This window comes from Columba livia, chromosome 29 (assembly GCF_036013475.1).
Source record: "Columba livia isolate bColLiv1 breed racing homer chromosome 29, bColLiv1.pat.W.v2, whole genome shotgun sequence".
Classification (NCBI taxonomy): Eukaryota; Metazoa; Chordata; class Aves; order Columbiformes; family Columbidae; genus Columba; species Columba livia.
This window is the reverse complement of record NC_088630.1, coordinates 440,903-462,978: the sequence shown is the minus strand read 5'-3', so window position 1 is coordinate 462,978 and position 22,076 is coordinate 440,903. Positions and strand designations below refer to the sequence as shown.

Sequence of the window (22,076 nt, the reverse complement as noted above, 5' to 3'; positions counted from 1 at the left end):
CAAAGCTCAACCCGCGCCCCGCTCCACGCGGCAGCAGTGCCCTTTGTGTTAGACACAGAGAAGCCGCAGCAGAATGAGTCTGGGACAAAACTTTGTGCAAGTCCAGCTGTTATTGGTTCTGCTGTTCGATGAAATACCTTTTCTTTCTAAAAGAGGAGCTGTCAAACCTGAAAATGCCACCCCTAAGAGCTCCCTGGGGAATCCTTTAAAAGAAGCCAAAGAATAAGAAGGAGAAGAAACGTCTTAATTCTAGTATTGTGCTAATGTTGTTTCTCAGGCAGGTTTTCTGCTCGCTGGCCGGACAAACGTCTGTGCTGGTGCGTGGTTTTGACTGCAGTTTATAAACGTAGCAGGGCAGTCCCCCCTCTCCCGCTGCTGTTTGCAGAGCGGACGGAGCAGCAGGTGACGTCTGGATTCCCAAAGCGATGAGCACCGGCAGGCATCGTGTTCTCCCACTGTCACACCCCATCGAAAGGACGCTCACCCAGAGCCGCAAAATGGAGAAAATCAACAGCTTTTCCGGCATTTCAGGCCAAATGCTAAATCCCTATTCATGCAGAACTTGGGCTGGCTCTCGCCGTGTTTATTGTTCTTGTTTTAATCGAAGCAGAAGGATTAACGCAGCCCTGATTTCCTTCACTGACTTCAATGAATTGAGCTTAAGCGCGGGCTGGGAATGGGGCCTGGTGCTCGCAGAGGCTTCGTTTTGTTTTGTTATCTCATCTCATCTCAATGACTTGCAGGTCGAGTTTGCCGTGGGTCTCAGGCGAGGTCGGCGGCACCACCATGGCCTCGGTGCAGCCGGCGATGGCCACACCAGGGTCAGGCCGCGAAGACCACGACCGTTCCCCGCAGCGTGACCCCATCTCTGCAGCCCTGGGCTGTGACGTGCAGGAAAATATGGTTTTCCTTTTGCTACCAAGTGAAGGAGACCCAGGATGTCCAGAACTACAGAGAAACGGGAGTTTCTGCTTCTGCAGCAACACTCAGTAGGCAAGATACGGCCAGTCCACCACATTCCAAGGTCAGAGACGGGACTGAGTCAGGTGACGACCCCTCTTCGCTTGTGCCTTACGGGGGCAGAAACCCTCGTTTGACAGCTGAAGTTCAAGGCCAGGCCATGGCATATTTTGCATAAACATCTATAGGAAAATAATTGGTGCTTTTCCCCTGGAATCCGTGAAATGGAGAAGCCAGACACCAGCATACCCACGTGTCCATCAGATGGTGAAGTGAGACCCCGTGGCCTTACCAGATCTGTGAGCTCTTCGCTGCTCACCTGGGCATGGATTGTACATCAGTTAAAGTCAGCGGGATTGCGACATCGCCCTGGGGTGACAGCACCGCGCTGGAGCCCTCGGCTTCACCCCTCACCAGATACCCCGTGTCACGTTTGCCAAACAAACCGCATCTGATGAGCCAAACAACTCCCAGCGGGTGTCACCTGGGGATGCAGCTTCCGCATCGATGCAGCGACATTGACCGAGAGCCTCCAGCGCCCGGCCTGTCCGCTCCCTTCCTCGTTCCCATGTCCATCACAAGTAATGGAGCTGAAGTTTGTGGAGAAGTGGATGAGCTCAAAGTCCAATGTCTTTCTCTGGGTAGTTCTCCTGGATTGAAAAAATTGAAAATAAATGTAAAAAAAATCTTTTCTGGATGAAAAAGCAAAGCAGACCAGACTAAACTAGGTTAGGTACTGCCAGGAATCAGCTGTGCAGGTGGCTCTAGAGGCCATGTCCCCGGCCCCTCCTGTGCCCTGGCTCTAGGATGCTCCTGTTGACGAGGGATGGCAGAGGCAGCGCTGTCCCCACACCGCGTATCTCCCATGGGGCCGTGGTGCCGATCGGGGCAGCGCTGTGCTGACACCGCGTATCTCCCATGGGACTGCGGTGCCGATCGGGGCAGTGCTGTGCTGACACCGCGTATCTCCCATGGGGCCGCGGTGCCGATCGGGGCAGTGCTGTCCCAACACTGTGTATCTCCCATGGGACTGCGGTGCCGATCGGGGCAGTGCTGTGCTGACACCGCGTATCTCCCATGGGGCCGCGGTGCCGATCGGGGCAGTGCTGTCCCAACACTGTGTATCTCCCATGGGACTGCGGTGCCGATCGGGGCAGTGCTGTGCTGACACCGCGTATCTCCCATGGGGCCGCGGTGCCGATCGGGGCAGTGCTGTGCTGACACCGCGTATCTCCCATGGGACTGCGGTGCCGATTGGGGCAGCGCTGTGCTGACACCGCGTATCTCCCATGGGGCCGTGGTGCCGATCGGGGCAGCGCTGTGCTGACACCGCGTATCTCCCATGGGGCCGCGGTGCCGATCGGGGCAGCGCTGTGCTGACACCGCGTATCTCCCATGGGACTGCGGTGCCGATTGGGGCAGCGCTGTGCTGACACCGCGTATCTCCCATGGGGCCGTGGTGCCGATTGGGGCAATGCTGTCCCAACACCGTGTGTCTCCCCATGGGGCCGCGGTGCCGATCGGTGACGCTCGCCTGTGCCGCATGAGGTTTTGGCTGCCATCTCGGATCTGTGCTGGGGGCAGCGGGGCTGTGCTTGGCAATGTTGCCTTGGAGAGGAGGTTCTTATCTCAGCACCTTCCCGGGAGCCGCGGGTGTGCGGTGAGGAGCCGAGGGAATGCAAACGTGGGTTATTGCAAAGAACCCCTCCAACAACCGGCTGGGACCCATGGGGAGAGCAAAAGGTGGTCTGGTTCTGAGAATGGCAACTTGAATCAGAGAACACCCTCACTTCTAACTTCGAGCTTCCATGGCCAAGACAGAGGGTTGTCCCAGCACAGCACCAACAACTTGGATTTTGAAGCCATTTTCAGTGCTGGGAGCTTGGGTTTGAAACGAAGGGAAGGTTTTCCCCGTCGGCCGGGTGCTGCGTGTCCGGCCGCTGCGTCACCCCGAGGCCGCGGGGCTCGTGAGAGTTTGAAAACCCATGTGCACATCCCTGGCTTGTGTTATATAAATGTTCTTCATGATCGTTGAAAGAAGAAACTGCACAGTAGCGTGAAGGTGTCACTCCAAGTGTCACCCAAACCTGTTCTGTTCCCCCACTCCTGGTGAGGCAAGTTTGCATACTTGAGCAATTCCTTTCGTTTAACAGCACCGAACGCACACGGCGGTGCTGGGAACACGTTCTTCTGGCGGCGATGAGTGAAATGCACTCCGGAGCAGCTGAACAATTTAATCCCGGGGAGTGCCTCGTCTCTATCTTTACCTGCTTGTTTGGGCGGCGCATGCACGCGTGCTGCTGCTCCCCGCTGACGCGCTTCGTGGGTATCGCAGGTTTTGCTTCCGTTTGTTTTTCGAGCTCCCCGCTGGGACCTGCTCCCCGGAACCGCACATCGCGGTCCTGGAGGCATTTAAACAACAGGGAAATTTCTGGAAACACCCGGATCCCAGCACCGTGTGTGCAAACAGCTGCGAGCGGCCACAGCTGTCGGTGGCCCCGCTTGCAGCACTGACGGTGTAACGGGGGCGGTGGGGGGTGCGTTTTCCTCAGCTCAGGTCCCAGCTTTGCCTGTCGAGGCTGGGGCTCAAACAAGGGCGTTTTTATTATTTCATCCATCGTGCAGGCCCTGCTGCTCACAGCTCGCCCATTAATCTCGGATCCAGGGCCCAGGCCCGGCGGTGGGGCTTAGCATCAGTAATCCGTGGGTAATTCAGCAGCCTGAAAGCCTGGGGTAAAACTCTGGGGTTTTTCTGTTTTGGTTTGGCTTTAATGGCTTTTTTTGAAGTCCAGGGCAGAGCATTCGCTGCCAATGGGGGCTTTTCCCTCCTGGGGAGGGGAAATGTATTTACAGGAGCTCCTGGGTGTGCCATCGTGTACACTGATGCAGCAGATCCCTTAATTATCCCATCAGGTTTTCTGTACCTTGTTTTTGATGTGATTGAGTGTTAGCAGAGTTGCTTTAATCCCGTGAAATCCGCCGTGGATTTGCAGGGCGCGGCCGTGACAGCGGTTTCTGGTTCGTTTGTGCTTTTCTGGGAAGCCAAGGTCCGTGTGTGCCGGTGCCTCACGTGGCCGGTGCGGGACGGGGCGCTGGGCGGCTGGGACGGTGCTGTGTGTGAACGCGCCAGCCCGGCGTGCGGCCCTGGTGTGTCCTTCTCCTCCTCGTGTGTCTGCGTGACGGGGCAAACCAAAGATCTAGAGAACTGGCAGGACTCGGGCACACCGAAGAGCTCCTGGCTCAGCCTGGGAGCGGGCAGCCAGCTTGGTGCAGGACGGTCCCCGTGGGGGCTGAAGGGTTTTGCTTTTCACTACTGTTACCTGGTGCTCATTGCTGGTATCAGGACGCAGAGTCCCCCTTGTCCTCTCCCCGGCAGAGCTGGGACTCGGGCTCTCCCAGCTCAGTTTCCGGGTTGGGAAACACCGCGATGGGTTCTCAGAGCCCCCGAGAGCGTTGCCCGTTGCTGGCGGGTTTGTTTTGGGGAGGCTGAGACGCTCCCGGGAGCTCGAGGGACGGGAACAGCCCCCCTGCAGGGGCTGGCAGGGCTGCTTTCTCTGCCATCTGCTTCTCTTTGCGGAGGGTTTTTCCTCCCCAGAGCCAGCATTTGAGCTCTTCGAAGCATCTTCAGCCCGGGATGGAGCACGTGGGGTCCTGTGTCATGCCATCGGGACCGCAGCGAGGACGGCTTTGGGATGAGAGCGGCGTCTCCTCTCCCACCACGTCACGCGTCACCCGCGGTTTCCGTCCCCGAGCCCCGGGCTCATCCCGCACTCGGGGTGGTGGTTTTCTCATGTGGGGCTGCAGCAGCCGGAACCCCACGACGGGCTGAGCCTCCCTCGCGGGACCTGCCCCGTTTGAGCCTCTGCTGCGCCTCCAGTAAACGAGAGCCCTTGAGGAGCTTGTGGTTAACAGGCACTTAATTGATTCTGAATAATCCTGACAAGTTTTTGCAGCCCTCATGGTAATTGACTCTCTTTCCGATTGAATAGCCGGGCTCGGTCTGTCCGGCTGCCAGCCTACGCTGCTTGGCTGCATTCCTCCATTTCCAGCTCACGCTTTCCTTTTAACCCCTCCATTGCCCCTCTGGACAGGGACGGTCTCTTCAGCCTCTTTCCTTGCAGGCGGCCTGCTCTTCGCCCTCTGTGTCTCAAATGGGGCAGGATCTTTGGTTGTTTTTCATGGCAGAGTAAACATATAAGCTAATTTATTTTTTACACCTGTATTATAGACTTGGCAAACTAATTTGACACCTGCTTATGGCACGACAAGAGACCAGTGGAAGGAGCCGGGGAAGGCCGGGGAGGATGTGGAGAGCCGGGTGCAGGGACACAGCTCCCAGCCCGAGTGTCGCCCCAGAACTGCCCCGGCTGTGCGTGATGCAGAGGGAGCGCACCGGCCGCTCCGCTCCGTCCCTGGTGCAGCGCGAGCCCGCGCTCCGGGTGTCGGGGCAGAATCTGTGCTGCGTCTGCACCGCCTGTCTCTGCTTTGGGGGAATTTTCTGCCCATGTGAAGCATCTCACTACATAAAGGGACTTTTTCCCATCCCCACCCCTGCTGCCTGTGCTGTAAGATGAGATTTCTCCATCTCCGAGTGCCCTGTAAAGCGCCCCTGGACCTTGTCATGGGGGCAGAACCTCCTCGCTTTGTGCCCCTTCCCTCGGATGTGCTCTGGGCCGGGAGCTGGACTCCCCATTTCCCCCCTTGAATTAAATCACATTGCTTGAATGAACCATATTGCTCCAGCGATGGGGGCTGCTGGCTGCCCCGGGACACCCCGAACCCTCCCCGTGCCCCCGCGCTGCGGCCACATCGCGCAGAGGACGAGAGCTTCTCCTCCCTCTGCAAAGGGTCGGGGAGGGAGCCGGGGCTGGGGGCGATACCCCCCCTGCTCTCAGGGCTCAGACCTTTCCCTCGACCCATTGAGCCCCCAGGAAACCCCCAGGGCCCGGGGAAGCTCTGCCGTGCAGCGCCAGAGATGCTGCAGCAAAGCATCCTCTGCATCTCCCTCCCCGGTGCAGCCCCAGCCCCACATTCAGCATCTCTGGGGTGGCTGCATCCCACTCCGTGGTGCAGGACCCTGCTCCCCATTGCCGTGTCAGTGTGTCCTCCCCATCTCCGTGTCCGTGCGTCCTCCCCATCGCTGCCGGCGGCCGTTCGCCTCCGCTTTAGCTCTTTCTTTCCCGGCGTCCCCCTGTGCCGCAGCCTGGGAATGGTACGGTCCTCGCTCCGGCGCCGTGGATGTTGCTAGAAGGTGAAGGCACCAGCGCAGGCTGCGTCCAGCCCTGAGACATCGCGGGAGAGGGGGACCCGAGGGACTGGCGAGGGGGCTCGGGCTCGGCCCTCGGGGGTCCGGCAGCATCGCGAGCGAGGAGCCATGACCCAGGGGAAGGTAGGAGGGATGAGCAGCTGTCCCGCTTGCATAATTGCTGCATGTTTAGGGGGGAAAGTGGGTTGAAGGGAGGGGGTTAAGGAATAAAACAATGGCCGTGGAGGGGGGAGATGGCGTGTTGACCCCTGGGGGTGTTTTTGGCAGAGGATGAGGATGGAGAGTTGTGGGGTTGGGGGATTTTGTCCTGGGGCTGGATATGTGGCTCAACCCCACTGCTGGACCTGGGGCTGTCTCCTCCACCCCCTGGGGTGCAGGAGCACAACGGGGGGCTCGTGCTTTCCCATCCAGGCCCCCAGCAGCCAGCCCTGGGCACCCCCTGCCTGGCCAGGGGTTTTGAGGGTTCTCCGATGCTCAGAAAGCAGGGACCGGGGGTGTCTGCATCCTCTGCCAGCACGGTGCAGCATCGCCATGACAACGATGCTGGAGCCTGCCTGGTGCGGGCAGCACCTCCCTCCTGCTGCCCCGGGTATCTCTGGGGTCCTGCATGATGTTGGCCCCCCGAGGTGCTGTAAGGGGCACGGGGAGGACAGGCCCTGCGCGCTGGCGGAGCAGCTGGCACAGTCGTCCCCATGCAGCCGGGTCTGCCCGTGGGGACACCCCAGCCTGGTCCCCTGGCTTTAGTTTCAAGGGCGTGTTACACCTCTAATTTATTAATAAGACCTCCTTACAGGGGCCGTGCTGCCCGCTGCAGCGCTGGTTCCTCTGTCTGCTTCGCTCTGGATTCTTGCGGTTGCAGCCCCATCCCCGTGGCCCTCGGGGATGCTCCCCCTGCCGCTGAGCCCCCCGGCAGCAAGGGCTCAGACCTGGCCCGGGGCTCACCAGGATCCAGAAGGTCAAAGGGATCGTGTTCCCAAGGAGAAGCAGGTTCTCGGGTGGCCTGAGGCTCCCTCCGTGCTGGGATTTCACGGTCAGAAGACATGAGATCCCCAGTCCCTTAAGTGCACCTTCAAATGGCAGAAAGCACCGAGGCTGAGCCTCCAGAGGGCAGAGGACCGAGCTCAAGGAAAACACTGAAGGGCCAAGCCAGAGCCCTTCCTGGGGGTTGGGAGAAACTCCCCAAAACGTGGGTGTAAGTGGAAAGGAAGTTCTTCAGCGTTTTCTGCCCAGTAACTGAAAGCTCTTTTCTAAGGGGAGATTTAGGAAGGAGAAGGCTGGAAAGCAGAGAGTTATCTGGATGTTTCCCAGTGTTGCCAGCCCGTGGGAGTCGCTGGGTGTCCCCCAGTCCCTGGGACCCAGCGGAGGGACCCCCAGACCTCTGCCCCGTTGGGTTCCCACTGCTGGGCGGTCTCTGCTGTTTTTCCAGTCTAACCTCTCCCTTCCCACCGCTCTGCGCAGCTTTCCGTGAACAACAAACCCCCCAGCGCCGAGGGGCAGGGGGAGAAGAAGGACAATGCGGCGGCTCCACCGGCTCCCCCGACCTATGAGGAGGCGACAGCAGGAGAAGGGATGAAGGCTGGTGCTTTCCCTGCTCCCCCGTCGGTCCCGCTCCACCCCAGCTGGGCTTATGTCGACCCCAGTAAGTCCTGTTGGGGCCGTCCCAGGGTGCAGAGTGTCCCCGGGACTTGTAGAGAGGATGGGAACCAGGGACGCGGTGCCCGGTTTGGCCCATGGCAGAGCTCGCTCTAGAGCTGGAGCTATAAGGCGTATACATCTAAACCCATATGTCAAAGCCATTTGACACAACCCTACACCACGCTGCCTTCCAGAGGTGGAACTGCAGCCCAGTGTGGTCTCTGCTCCGCTTCCCAGCACTGGGATGGGAAAAATCCCCTCTCCCGGTTTGCCGCACCGGGCAATGTCAGCTCCCTGGTGCAATGCTCGCAGCCCTGTGGGCACAGCCCCGGCTTTTAAAGCAGCTGCTGAGCTGGCGAAATCAGCGTCGCGGCACCAGCCGTGTCCGGCTGCCCCGAGCCGGCGTGCGGGGCCAGTGGAGGTTAAAACCCTGCTGGACTCTGAGGCCGAATTGTTCCAGCATTGCTTGATGTGGCCGGTTCCTCGGCAAACAAACAGCTTTTCTTCCCCGGGTGCCGCCTGCGGCTTCTGCTTGGTTGTGGCAAGCGGACAAATGCTGGGCTGTGCGGGACGCGGGGGAACGGCCGCGCAGCAGCGGCTGGGGGGACACGCGGTGTGTGCTGGGGGAACCGCTGCTCCAGCCGCCCAGCTCCAGCTGCAGGGACTGGGTCTAACGAGTCCTCTCTGCCTGCTCAGTCCGTGCTGGGCTCTGCTGCCGGCCCGTTCCACCCAGCGGGGCCGTCACAGCGGCAGGATGAGGATGCTGAGGGAGTGGGAAAGAACCAGCTAAACCCTCCGAGATGTGTGTGCCTGCACGCTCGGGTGCTTTCACAGGCTTTGCCCATTCTTGTCTCCCTTCAGGGGTCAGAAGCAGAGGGGATAAATAACCTCCCGGCTTGTTACAACAATCATCCGGCTCTTTCTGCTGTCACGATGAATTAGGATGGGCAAAGCCCACATGGGCCAGGGCGCTGCTCTTTTGGGTACCCCAGAGGACTCGTTTAGATGCCGTGTCACCTCTTGTCCCCTCCCTGCCGTGCCTGGCAGGATTTCCTCACTGCAGCTGTGCCCTGTGCCCTGAGCCCCGCTGGTGCTTTCCTGTGATTTCGTGTCCTTGTCCCCTGCTCTGCCCTGGCCACGCTGCAAGCCGGGACACGCTGGCTTGGGTGGGAGGTGATGGGTGCTGGGGAGGAGCGAACCCCTTCCCTTCCTCGCAGCTGTTTAGGTGCCTAATTCGGCGTTGAGATGCTTTGATTGCTTTGACACAGGAGGCACCGAAGTGTCCCGGGGACAAGGGCCTCGGGTGCTCTGGGCCCTGCCTGGTGATGACAGCCGCGCAGGGAGGATGCTCTGCGGGAGTTTCGTCTCCACTGGGGCGTAGAAGAAGGCAGGAGAGATTTATTGGGCACAAGAAGAAGAAGAGATTTATTCCCTGCCAGGGGTAGCTTTAGCATGAGGCCTCTGTCATAAGACCAAGCAACCTTTGAACAGCAGAATTCTGGGACCAGGGCGTTGGGTTTGGCTCTCCAGGGGTCTGCAGCCAAGTCTAGAGGGTCCTTCTTCTATCTGCCTGAAGGATCTGGGGACCCTGGGCTGAAAAGCCTTGGGAAGGAGGGAAGTCACCTGTCAAACAGGCAGGGGCACGATTGCGGAGCTGCTGTAATCGCATAAGCCTTCATTCTATAGGAGACCTGGGTGGGGAGACCGTTAGTAACACAGACGGGGATATCTGCAAGACAAGCACTAAGCCTGCTGAGCTTTCAGTGTTTGTTTTATTTTCTTTCCTTGGGCGTGAGGTTCAGGAGATGGGGAAGGTTGATTCTTCCATCTAATTTGTGCAGCTCATTGAGGGAGAAGCTGCTGCTTTGGGTTTCTGCTCCTGCCCTGCAGCGTCCCCAGCGCCGCCCCCACCCGGCCGCGGCACGGTCCCCTCCCCGGCAGAGGCTTTTCCCCATTGCCTTCCATCTCCCCTTCGGGCTGCAGAGCAAACCGATGCTCCACGGTGCAGTTTCCTCCTCGCTCAACCGCAGGGAAGCTCCAGCGTCCCCGAGGCCTCGGCAAAGCCGGACCGGGTCGTGCGCGGTGAGGATTTTTGGGGAGGTGCTCCCAGCAGCAGCACCGGGGTTGTTCCTTGCTGACCAGTCCTCTGAATGGTCCTTTCCCCCGTTCAGATTCGCTGCTGACCAGTGCCCTGACCCTGCGTGGAAGTCAAATTCGGGGATGGAGCCTATGGCGCAGCGGGCTGTAACGGGGTTGTCTCTCCACACGAGACGTGGTGCAGACGCTGTCAAAGCTCTGGCACCTACAGCGCAGCGAGGGAACCCTCCTGCACCAGGGCTCCTGGTGGGAACGGCTGAGGTGCTGACTCAGCTCCTCTGGGGGATGCTTTAATATTCAGTGAAGCTGAGCAAGGATGCCATACAAGCCCTCTAGTTGCTGTTAAAGCTACCACAGGAAGTAACCCTGGTGTACTTGTGCTGGAGTTTGCAGCAGCGGTTCCCCCGTCTCTTCCTGGAGATGCTCCTGACAAGGTGCAGGAGTGGGAAGGGAGCGGAGTGCGTCCCAGCAAACCTTGGTTTGTGGGCCAGACCTCGGGATTTGGCCTCTGGAGCTGTGGTCGGTCACCGGGTGGGACGACTGCGGCTGGGGAGGGCGCTTGGGGCTGACCTGTTCTCCCGCTCCAGGCACCAGCCCCAGCTACGGCAGCAGCGGGTACCCGGGGGACACGGAGATGCTCACGACCTTCAGCTGGGACGACAGGAACGTGCGCAGGGTGTTCATCCGGAAGGTGAGGGGCGGGCGCCTGTGCCGGGCACGCGCAGGGGCTGCGGGTCGCCCACGGGCTGCCTCTCGTTGCAGGTTTATGCCATCTTGATGGTCCAGCTCCTGGTCACTGTCGTGATTGTGGCTTTCTTCACCTTCTGGTAGGTCTCTGGTGCAGCAGGAGTGCTTGCAGAGTCCTGTGCGTGACCTGCTGCTGCGTTACCTGCTGCTCGGGGTCTTGTCTGTCATGTAGACACCTGAATTATTTTGTTTTCCCCCATGTGCTCCAACAGAAAAACAGAACTGAGACAACCTTGAGGGGTCTCGGTACCTCTGTCACCATTCCCGTGTGTCCCTGGGATGGTGCCTTGTCCCTTTTGGGTGCTGTCCCAGCCACGAGCCTGGGGCTGCTCACCCGTGGGTGTTTACTGCTGTATCTTCCTCCGGGAGCTCTTGGGGCCACCAGGCCCCAGCCCAGCTGGGGAGGGGGGACCCCCGGCAGAATCAGACACCCCCTCGCGCAGCCAAGCGTTTCGGGCTTGAGCAGCTCACGTTGCCTGCAGAATAAATAATGAATAACGCATCGCTGTTGGCCGGGGCTTTGGGCTCTTTAACCTCTCCTCGGAGCCGGCAGCGGCCGCTCCCGAGCGTGCCCGCGGGGTAATCAATAACACGGGCCGTCTCCCTGATTTGACAGCTCGAATCTCTTTCCAGTTGGTCAGTCTGCAGGTTTTTCTCACATACCCCGTGCTGCATCACCCGTGTGTGTCCCCAGGGTTCATTTAGCAGCAACCTGTGAAGTGATGGGCGTTTTTACGCTTTCTGCTCAGCATCCTTTTCCTCTGTGTTGCAGCGAGCCGGTCAAGGGGTACATCCAGACGCACGCCGCCTGGTATTGGGCTTCCTAGTGAGTATTTCTGTGTTCTCCTGTGGCCATGCGTGCTCCAAACAGCTCTGGATGTGGCTGTGGAGACACTTTCCCAACACCCTGTATCTTGCATGTGAAGAATTGCACTGAACTGCTTGCAGTGGGGGAGCTGGGGAAATTCATGGACAACTCTGAGGTTAGAAGATGGAAAATGTCACCCGAATGAGTTAGAGACATAGGCTAGATCTCTACAAACACTTCCCAAAAGAGGGCTTGCTGCTCTGCGAACCGGCTGCGCTTCCATGCATCAGGATACTTGCGGTCGTGCTGGTTTCCTGGATGCCGCTGGTGTTAGTGCCGCTAATTAAGCAGACAGGGTGCGCGATGCAATTGTTGGTGAACCGGGCGCTGTGAACCTGGCGTTAATGAGCTCACACCCAAATCACCAAGTGTGTCCGAGCCGGGAGATGAGACACCAGCTTATATAACTCAGAAGAAAAGCCCCAAAATAGCAGCAGTCGAAGGGAACGGGCACCAGCGCCTCTTTGACATGAACGGAAAATAATGTGCTATTTCTTGGGCAGTTGTAGGTTGGAGCAGCAGCGTTGCTGTGCAGGGAGACAAACCAAGCTCTGCTCAGGTCTGTGCTTTGACCTCTGGGTTCTTCTTCTGCAGCTTAATGGGCAGTTCACACTTCTATTTTTCAGTAGGAGCGAACTGGGGTCAGGCTCTGTGCTTGGGGACTCGCATGTCATCTGTCCCTTCAGCTCGCAGCGAGCCAGCCCTCCCCTCCGTCCCCATGTCTCCAGTCGCTTGTCCTGACCTGGTCTGGGTCTCTTTCACAAGCAGAGACCCCAATTCTCTCTGTACAATAGAAGTGGGTGCCCCGGGGTGTTTTCCTGCTGCTGGGCGATGGCTCGGAGGGGATGAAGCCAGAGCAGACGTGCTGCAAGGGATGGACAACAGCGACGGGTCCTGCCCCCGCGTGCTTTCTGCCCATCCGTTCAGCCGTGTCCGCAGCAGCTTTCCTGCTTCCCCGCGGGAGAGCAGCGCTGGGCTTTATCTCTGGCGCATTTCTCATGGCCTGTGGGTTTTGCCGTCACGCCGGTTTACGGGAGCCGAGGCGCTGGCTATCGTGCAGCCATCGGCGTGCTCGGGAGCCGCGTGCCCCCGGGCGCTGGGGAGAGCGGGGGAGCAGGTTCCCGCGGTGCCGGACCCAGAGCGCTGTGGAAAAACACCCGGGCTGGTGGTGGAGCGGGACACACCGGCCCGCAGCTCCGCAATTTCACTCTGCTGAAGGGTCAAGTCACGTGAGATAAAGAATTCTCCTGTGACCCGGGATGGCTTGTGCAACAGCATATTAGGCTGGGGCTGCGAGCTCCGCTGGCCTCAGCGGATCCTTCTGCTGGTGCTGTAACATGGGACCAGTTCCCTTCTCCAACACCGACCTTCCCGTTGGCCTTAGGCAAGTCACTTTGGGAATCTCGGTTCATCCCAGCTGGATGCCTCAATACCACCGAGTGCCTGGAAATGAGGGGCAAGGTCCAGCTGCCTCTATGTGAGCAATTAACGCACCAACGAGGTGTCCATGACACACCTGTCCACGTGCTCCATCCCTCCCAGACCCCAACGCCGCCCTTGCTGTGCTCTAAAAGCATCCCGAGGTTCCTCTAGGAAGGCTGTGCTGTCCCACCTCGGGCTGGCACGAGCGACGTGGGCAGCTGTGGGCAGCAAACCGTTTTGGCCAGAGGCGGCCGCTGCCTCAGCTCCTGGCAGGTGCTGCTGTGTGAGCCAGCAGAGCGTCCGCAGCACCAGCTGGAGGCTCAACGCGCAGCGCTTGGCTTTCCCTCCCTCAACGGCTCTTTCTCTGTTCTTTGCAGCGCTGTTTTCTTTGTGACCTACTTGATTCTGGCTTGCTGCTCCGGACCCAGGTAAAATAGTTTCCTTTTTTGGATGTGAAACAGCCCCGTGAAATGAAGGATAAGTGTTTTTCCTCTCATTTCAAGCATGACCAATGTTGCAGAGGTGGGATGGGGTCGTGCTGACACGGGGACCCAGGTGGCAGCTGCATTTGCAGTTGTGGGTTGCTGCAGCACAGCATTAAAAGCTGAACTCAAATGGCAATGGGAAAGCTATGTTGAAGCAAAAATTGCATGGCTGTGTAGCTCCGAACCCTCACTATCAAATACTGCAGAGGACGGCTGTGTTTGCTCTCCGCAGAGCAGCGTCCCGCGGCCGCTTTGCTGCAATATCACGGGGATATTGGTCCGGGACCACCCTAAATGTTCCCTCGTTCCCAACAGGGGGACTTTCCCCCTGCACCAGCCCTGCCGCTTGCTGCACAGGCCATTAATTGTATGGCATAATTATGCAACCTGCGGCCTCCCTCCGCACCGCAGGGCTGACCAGCCCCTCTCTCTTCCCTGCAGGAGGTATTTCCCATGGAATCTGATCCTGCTGAGCATCTTTGTGAGTAGCACATCTGGACAGCATCTGCCCTGCCCCTGCAGCCGCCAGGGTGGGTTTGGGGCCGGCTCCGAGCAGGAGAGACGGCTGGTCTGGGTTCCTGCAGAAAGCTGGAATTTCACCCTCTAATTGCCCTGCGCTGGGGCTGAGGAGCTGTAACTGAACCAGAATGTGACAGGCAGGGAAGAAGGGAGCCTCTGTTTCCGACAACAAGAAAAATGCCCGCAGAGGCCGGTGCTGGAGCGGGGCAGAGGGGTGGGAGGTGGGACGGCTCTCGGGGGTGGCCTGGCCTCCCTTTCACCTGCCCTGTGCACATTAATCACCACAGGATTAGAAACTATGTGAAAATCGCTGCTCTTGAGCATCCATCTAGGAGGCTTCTCTGCCCTTATCATCCTCTGCAATGGAAATGTGGTGTCTGTTGTGTGTCTCTGCCTGGGACACGAATGCAGGAGTAACGCGGTTCTGTTTCCCCCCAGACGCTCTCCATGGCTTATCTCACGGGGATGCTCTCCAGGTAGGCTGAGCACATGGTGTCTGGAGGTTTTCTGGTCCTATGGGTTTTTTCCAGCAGTTTCATGGTTCTTTTGTAGCCGCCAGCTCGCTCCCTTGTGCCGGTGTTTTCACTGTGAAATCTGCCCGCAGCTCAGCCGCGGTTCACGGTTCACGGTTCACGTGGGTCGCGGGTGACGAGGCAGATGAGTCAGTGGCTGTTGATGGATGCGAGCGCGGAACAAAGAAAGTTGTGGCTTCAGCAGCTTGGGGAAAATAGCAGTGATATCACTCCCAAATCCCAGTGAAGGGCAGAGTGGGGACTGGATCTTCTTAGGGCTGAACCTGGTGCTGTAACCAAAATCAGAAGTCAGGCATACAACAAGATTATAACCTGCTCAAATCCCGGCAGTTTTCCCTGTTACGAGCACATTGGTCGTGTAACGGCGGCTGCAGATTTCTGATTTCTCACCGTGCTGCAATGACATTTGTCATTCTATTTTTATTGTCTCCCAGTTTGAATCCTCCCCCTCCTCCATCTGTCCACGGGCAGACAGATTTTCACAGCCGTGCCCTCCTGCCCACCCTCTTCTGTTGAAAGCAGGAGGAAAACCCATCTAGGCGTTGGTTTAGTGTTTTCCCTCCTTCCCTTTGTACATTAAGGGGGGGCACTGATAGTTTCAGTGCTGTTTGTGCCCCAGGACTCGTGCTTTCCCTGAACACTTCTGCTAAGCTTCTGTCTGCCTTAATCCCTCCTTTTACCCACCCCTGTGGGAAACACTGACAGAGCGGTTTTGCTGTTAATGTTGCAGTTACTACAACACCAAGTCGGTCCTTCTGTGCCTGGGGATCACAGCCCTGGTGTGTCTGTCTGTCACCATCTTCAGCTTCCAGAGCAAGGTGCGTTTGTGCCCATGGAAGGGGCATCTCCCCGGGGCAGGACGTGGGCTCTGGATGCAGGAGCAACCGGAGCGATGCTGGGATGTGAAGTGAAGGCTACAGGACATGCTGGGGTGAGGGGAGTGTCGGGGGTGTAGATGGGGCTGGGAGATGCGGATGCATTGCGGGTAAGGTGGATGTTTTTGAGGTTTAGGCTGTGAGGTACAGAGGGGCACTGGCACAAACGTGTACGATGGGCTTTTGGTTATCAGGGATGTGATGGGTACCAAGTTCTTGCCTGTGGCAATACAGGGGATACGGTGTGCACACAGCAAGATGCGTGTGCTGCTGGAGAGGCTGAGCTCCCTCGCCCCCTCCTCCCCTGCGCTTGTAACGCGATGGTTTCTACCTCCACAGTTTGACTTCACCTCCTACCAGGGCGTCCTGTTCGTGATGCTCATGGTGCTTTTCTTCGGCGGCATCATCCTGGCCGTGATACTGCCCTACCAATACGTGAGTGACGACCTGTCCCCTCCTTCCCTGCCCAGCGCCGCCAGTCCTGGCCCCAGGCTGGGAGCCGCTCAGCGCCAAGCGGGCGAGCTGCGGGCCTGGCTCGGGGGGGTCCCTGCCGCTCTCCGAAAATGTGCAGGAACAAGAGCGGGCGGCTGTTGCCTGCTCGCTGTACAATCAGATATCGGCTGCGGGACAGCTCTGGCCTGCGGCTGGAGGAAGTTCGCTTCGGTTCCTGCAGCTGTGTTGTGACCCCACAGCAGGTCACATCACCCGCTCGTGCCTCAGTTTCCCCTCCAGTAAAACCGCATTAAAGCGCTGGCCTGCCTGGTACAGAACGGGGCTTCTTGCCCTGAGTTCAGGGCAGGACTGGGGCTCTGGACCAGCGCGGTGGGGTGCGTGTCTGGCCTGACCTGGCTGTGTTCGCACCAACTCCAGGCACCGTCCTGCACTGTTTAAATCTCAAGGCTCACATTTCTCAGAAACAAGCAGCTCTGGAGCCCTTCACATCTCACCTGGCTCCTCCGGGGACCCGAGTCCCACTTTAATGGTCGGACTTGCAGCATCTCCCACCGGCACCAGCCCTGTTTGGTCTGGTGATGGACAAATACACAGAGCCAGGAGCCTGGGTTTTGGTTGTCTCTCGCCGTGCAGACGCGAGGGTGAACCCGCTCGCAGCGCCAAGCCGCTGCCTTAAACTGTTGAGACAACTACGCCTTATCTCGCAGCTCCTCGAGATAAGCATGGCTTGGGGCAGGCCCCTAATGAACGTGTCTATGGGGAGGCAGGTGCATGTGGGCACCTTCTGGATCACCCGCGGCAGGGACTGGCGGCCAGTCCCCATTCCCGGGAACGTCCTGCTGTGACTCCAGCAGATGAACACGTTCCAGCTACACTTGTTAATTAAAAACACGTTTCCATCAGGATATAGTGCTGAGATATTTCCATATTTCAGATATTGCAGATGGCAGCTGTGTTGAGGAGGCTATTCAGAAACACAAGGACCTCATCTAGAAGCGTATGAGTCAGTTAGACACAATGGCCACAGCGAGAGGGGAAACTGAGGCACACTGACATGTATTTTTGGCCACAAAAAGGTCAATAACTGAAATGGTGTTGGAGCTGGAAGTGGTGCAAGTCCATCCCGGGTTATTAGAGCACTTTCCCTGCCCCGCATCCTCCAGATGAGAGCTCAGCCCTCGTCTGTGTCAAGTCCTAATTAACCGGGTTTCTCCCAGGCACTGACGGCTGGGTTTGTCTCCTTAGGTCCCCTGGCTCCACGCGATCTACGCTCTGCTGGGTGCCGTTATCTTTACTATGGTAAGTGGTGCTGGTCGTGGCGCCTGGGAACGTGCTGGCAGGAAAAACAAGCAGATAAACAGGGAGTAAATGCTTGAAGGATGCTTGGTGAGGAGTGAGTCGCAGGATTGCAGGGAGCTCCACGTCCTCAAATGCCTCATGAATAGCAATTATTGCGGTGACCTCAGCCTCGTCCCGAGAAGGTGCTGGTGTACGTGACAGCGCTGGTGCAGAGCACGGGGCGATTGGCAAACCTGTGCGGCATGAGCAATGCTAGGTGTGAGCAGCAGCAAGCGTCGCGGGGACGGGGCACGATGCATCTCCGGAGTGGGAAAAGCAATGAAGCTTTGGCACAGCTGGACTGTGGGGCTCAAGGGGAGCCTGGCAATGGAATGGAGCTGCAGAAATGAGCAAAGTTGGGGCTGGCTGTGTGGGAATGGGCCGAGGGCTGGGTGTGAGTTTGACAGAGTGTTTCCAAAAGACGGACCCAGTTTCAAAGATAGAGTGATTTCAAATTGGGTCCGTGTTTTTGGAACACCCTGTGGAGGTGCAGAAAGAGGGTGGGAGGCCACGGATTGGGGCTCAGGGGCGTTAGGAAGGTTCATCGCGGGCAGCAGCGCTGGAGCCGGGCAGCTCCTCCCAGGAGCGTCGGAAACCTCGATTCCTTCCTTGGACTGCTCTCCAGAGGTTCCTCCCGCAAAGCGGCTCCCGGCGCAGGTCCCGGCAGCGCCGCGCTGCTGGCGGGCCGTGGGAGGTGTCTGGAAGGTGCTCGAGGTGGGGGTCAGGCCGAGGGCTGCCCCGGGCGGCAAGGCGGTGCCTGTTGGGCATGCTGTGAATCAAAACAGTTGAGCAATTTAATTTATTAGCTATAATAAAGTGAGCTCAGATATTTCTCCTGTGATTCACGATGGAAGGCAGCTCTGTAAAATACAAGTAGGCTAAACACCTTCAAGTTACCCCATAAATTTCAGTCAGAATCTCAGCTGGCGGAGTTCATTGTGCCAGGCTCGTCAGCCCGGCCTGACAGTCGTAGAATGTCTGGGGAGATGAGCTGTGATTTCTGAGCGGGAAGGCAGTGATGGGGAAGAAGGCGCCAGCCCTGTCGAGCTCGGCGCCGCGGGGTCCGGCAGCTCCGCCAGAGGATCTGCTGCCCAGGACCTGGCGTTTCTTGCTCCTTATTGCTCTGGTCCTGCTGCCTCTGCCGTGTCTCGTTGGGTCCAGGTCACCCCGGTGCTTGGCAGGTGTTTCTGAACCGGGGGACGTCTGGGAATAGCAATCGTAGGGCCCGGCTGAGGAGGAACAGGGAGGATTGGTCCAGAGCTGGTCCTGGGACACATTTGGGATGGAGGAAGCAAGCATGGGGTAACAGTTAGGCTCAGGGCTCGACTACTGAGTGAAATGAAGGAAGGGGAAAGTTGCAGCTTACGCAGTGCATTGTTCGGAGCTTTTAAATTGCAGTTACAGCCCATAAAAAGTGGCTGTGTTTTTGTTCTGGGTCCAGTGAAGTAACTGGGAGAACTCATTAGGGCGCTTTTGGCCTCCCTGTGCCAAATCCCTGTGTGACTGTCCCTGAGCTTCCTCCTCTTTCCGCACAGTTCCTGGCATTTGATACCCAGATGCTGATGGGGAATCGCCGGTACTCGCTGAGCCCAGAGGAATACATCTTCGGGGCCCTCAACATCTACCTGGACATCATCTACATCTTCTCCTTCTTCCTCCAGTTCTTTGGCTCCAGCCAGGAGTGAGCGCAGCGCCGCGTTACCTTTGCTGGCAAGACGCAAGTGTTTAAAATCTTAAAAGAAGAGGAAAAGAGGGTTCAAAAGAACCAGGCAAAACAACCCCCACCCTTTCAGGCTCCATTCAGTCAGCTGAGCAAAGCCCCTGGGTTCCTTATGCAGCTTGTATATATGCTGTTAGGCCTTTGTGACCCAGAAAGCAAAGCAGGGCTTAAGTGTTGTGTCTCTTCTGCTCCCTCCACTCCTGCCGAGACCAAACAGACCAGAGACCGGGAGGCATGAGACCGAGATCTTTTCCCCAGAGCCTGTCAGGGCCGCCTGCCCGAGTCCTGCACACCACGGCATGTTGTGCTGAGAGCAGCTCTGCAAAGGGAAAACAACATTAAGGCGAGGAGAGTAGGGAATTCTGCTGGGATCCTGGCAGGAGAAGCAGCCGAACAGAGGAAAGGGCCCGGGGAATCCTCGTGGTTCCCTGTTTCTCTCCTGCACTCATTGTGGCCTCTGCAGAGAGATATTCCTGACAGCGCCTGTCGTTAGCAGCGTGGAGCACAGGATCACGTAGTCTGGGTGTCCCAGCCGTCAGTCTTCCAGGCACAAGGGAAAACCATTGTGCAGGACGTGCAGCCTCTCTGGGGACACCCCCGATCCCATGCAAGGATTACTGGCAGAGGAGGGATGAACAAGGCTGAGTTTCAGAGCCCGGGCAAAGCCAGGCGCCTCCTGACATGGGAAATGGGCGGCTGGGGTCTGATGCCTTCACAAAAGTGTCTTGGTTGCTTGAGATGAATGGTCCCAAGCGGTTACGACCCAGAGACTGAGGCCAGGTGAACGCCTGTTGCTCGCGGTGAGTGCTGCTCTGTAGCAAGCACCACCGTTGCCTCTTTCTCTGGCCGTTCTCCAGCTTTGCTCTCCCAAGGGGGGATGTCAGTGAGGGCACCGGATGCTTCCGAGTGCTCAGGTAACTTTCCATCTTCCCCTCGCTCACATTCCGCTGTCTGGGGATTAGCTGGCTAATTTCTAACTGTAAAGCTCCAGGTGGAGATAAGAAGCCTTTTGCTCTTATTTAAAAAGCGATCCTGCCTGCTGATAGAAACCTGTATCTTCAATCTCTCTGGGAATGCCGGGCCAAGTGCGTCAGCGAGCTGCCTCCAGCAATCCCTGCGTGTTAGAGAGAGGCTATGCCAGAGTGCTCCCCGCCGCGCGTTCCTGCTCTGCTGCTGCCCCGGCTCTTGCCCTTCGCAGGTCGGATCTCCTGCCACACGTGCTCGATGCCCCGAGCCGGGCAGAGGGGGTTTCTGTGCAGAGAGTGGAAACGCTCCAGCCCCGCTGCACTGGCCTTGCCCATCATCACACAGGAGCGCAGCTGGTGCATTCCCCTGCCTTCCCCCCCCAGCACCCCTAAAAACACCCAAACAACAGCAAGACATAGCCAAAATATTTTTAGGCATAAAGGAGATTATTAGGCGATGACAGCATTAAGTTCATGACCCAGTGACTTCTGCAGTGCATTGCAGAGGAGAAACGAGGGCCTTGAGTTGCTGAGCAGGCAGAATTGGGAAAGGGGACAGCATGGGAGGCACCCTAAAAGTTCCTGAAATAGGAGTTTAAAGAGGGAATGTCCTGTCTCAGCCCCATGCAGGCACTTCTGGAATATCCTGGCAGACTGGCTGTGCAGCCTTTCTTTTTGCTCACAGCAAAAGGCCTTGTAGGAATTTCTGGTTTCCAGCTTTTGAGGAGGGAGTTTGGAGCTGCATGATGAGTTCCGACCCTGAAATAGTCCTAAAACTCCTCCTCTGGAGGACGATGTGGAGCAGAGCCCTGCAGCCGCCCCTCTCTGCACCGGGCTCCTCCAGACCGGCCCCGCACACCCCGGGAGCTGGGGAGGAGAACGCGGATCTGCAGCCCGCTCTGGATCTCTCGCTCTTTTCCCTTCTGGCCTGGAGTAACGTCGCTGCTGCACCCTGGCTTTCTGCTCCTGTGTGGGAAGAGCTTGCATGGCCATTCTCCATGTCCGGGCCCCCCGAGCGGGACGGCGCGCTGCCCTCCCGTGCCCCTCCAAGGGCTCCTTTCCTGCATGTGCCCTGGTCCCCCTCCTGCGCTGACCCCACGCTCGCAGTCCGTCCGTGCCAGACCTACCGAACACACTTGGACTGAGGCAGCGAGTGGTGTGGATGTGCTCATAGAGGCAGAAATCCTCATGAGCCCGAGTAACACAAGGCTGGGGGTGGGATGTGGCTATGGGCATGTTCCTCCTGGGCTCCCCGAGCCTCTGTGCGGGGCGGCTCCTGTTCCTCCGCGTAGCTGTCCTTCTGTCTGAGCGCTGCAGCACCCAGCCCCTGGCTCCGCACCCTGCACCCCTGCACCCCTGTCCCGCCATTCTTATGATTTCACTGTAAATAGGATTTTGTATTTTCTCTGAACGTTGCTAATAAATCGTTGCGAAACTGTCGCGAGGTCTCCTTGCTGAAGTGCGGCGGGAGGACGGTCGGCTCGCTCAGCTGCTGCTTCATCCCCTTCCAAAATCAAACACAAGCAAGACTGTGGCTCAATGTACATGGCCCAAAGTTACAATGGACAGCAGGCTGTCCCTTCTCTGGTCGTGACTAAGGAACTCATCCTACAGAAAGTAAGGAAATGCGTGAGAAGTGTTTGAGAACTGAGGGCCAAAGGGCTCCTTGAGGAGGATCCTGTTCTGTCTTGGACTTGGTTAATGTGGCCACAGGATTAAAAAAACCCAAGTAATGGGGAGCGAGGAAGTGTTGTAACAAGGCGCCTGCTCAGAGGGCGTTTTCTGTAGCTCTGGAGAGTAACCTGATGTACTAAAGCTTTCTCTAGAGTCAATGGGACAAACAAATGGCTCCAGAGAGCAGGGGGTTGTCCTGTCCAAAGCTGCACGTTCTGCAGCAAGAAGGTGTTTTGCTGTGTGTTCTGCTGGGTGATGTCTGCAGGGTGATGTCTGCCGGGTGATGTCTGCCGGGTGATGTCTGCAGGGTGATGCTCTGCAGGGTGATGCTCTGCCGGGTGATGTCTGCCGGGTGATGTCTGCCGGGTGATGTCTGCAGGGTGATGCTCTGCAGGGTGATGCTCTGCCGGGTGATGTCTGCCGGGTGATGTCTGCAGGGTGATGTCTGCCGGGTGATGCTCTGCCGGGTGATGTCTGCAGGGTGATGTCTGCCGGGTGATGTCTGCAGGGTGATGTCTG

At 58.0% G+C, this 22,076-nt stretch overlaps 1 protein-coding gene across 1 annotated transcript; it reads left to right on the top strand.

The window, feature by feature from the left end:
- Positions 1-5,906: 5,906 nt before the first annotated feature.
- FAIM2 (Fas apoptotic inhibitory molecule 2) lies at positions 5,907-21,323 on the top strand. Its single transcript, XM_021282232.2, has 12 exons — positions 5,907-6,349; positions 7,685-7,865; positions 10,546-10,649; positions 10,721-10,785; positions 11,478-11,531; positions 13,373-13,423; positions 13,922-13,961; positions 14,438-14,475; positions 15,263-15,350; positions 15,747-15,842; positions 17,106-17,159; positions 18,734-21,323. Exons 1-12 carry the CDS (start codon positions 6,335-6,337, stop codon positions 18,881-18,883), a joined length of 936 nt encoding a protein of 311 aa, XP_021137907.2. The 5' UTR covers positions 5,907-6,334; the 3' UTR covers positions 18,884-21,323.
- The last annotated feature ends 753 nt before the right edge of the window (positions 21,324-22,076 follow it).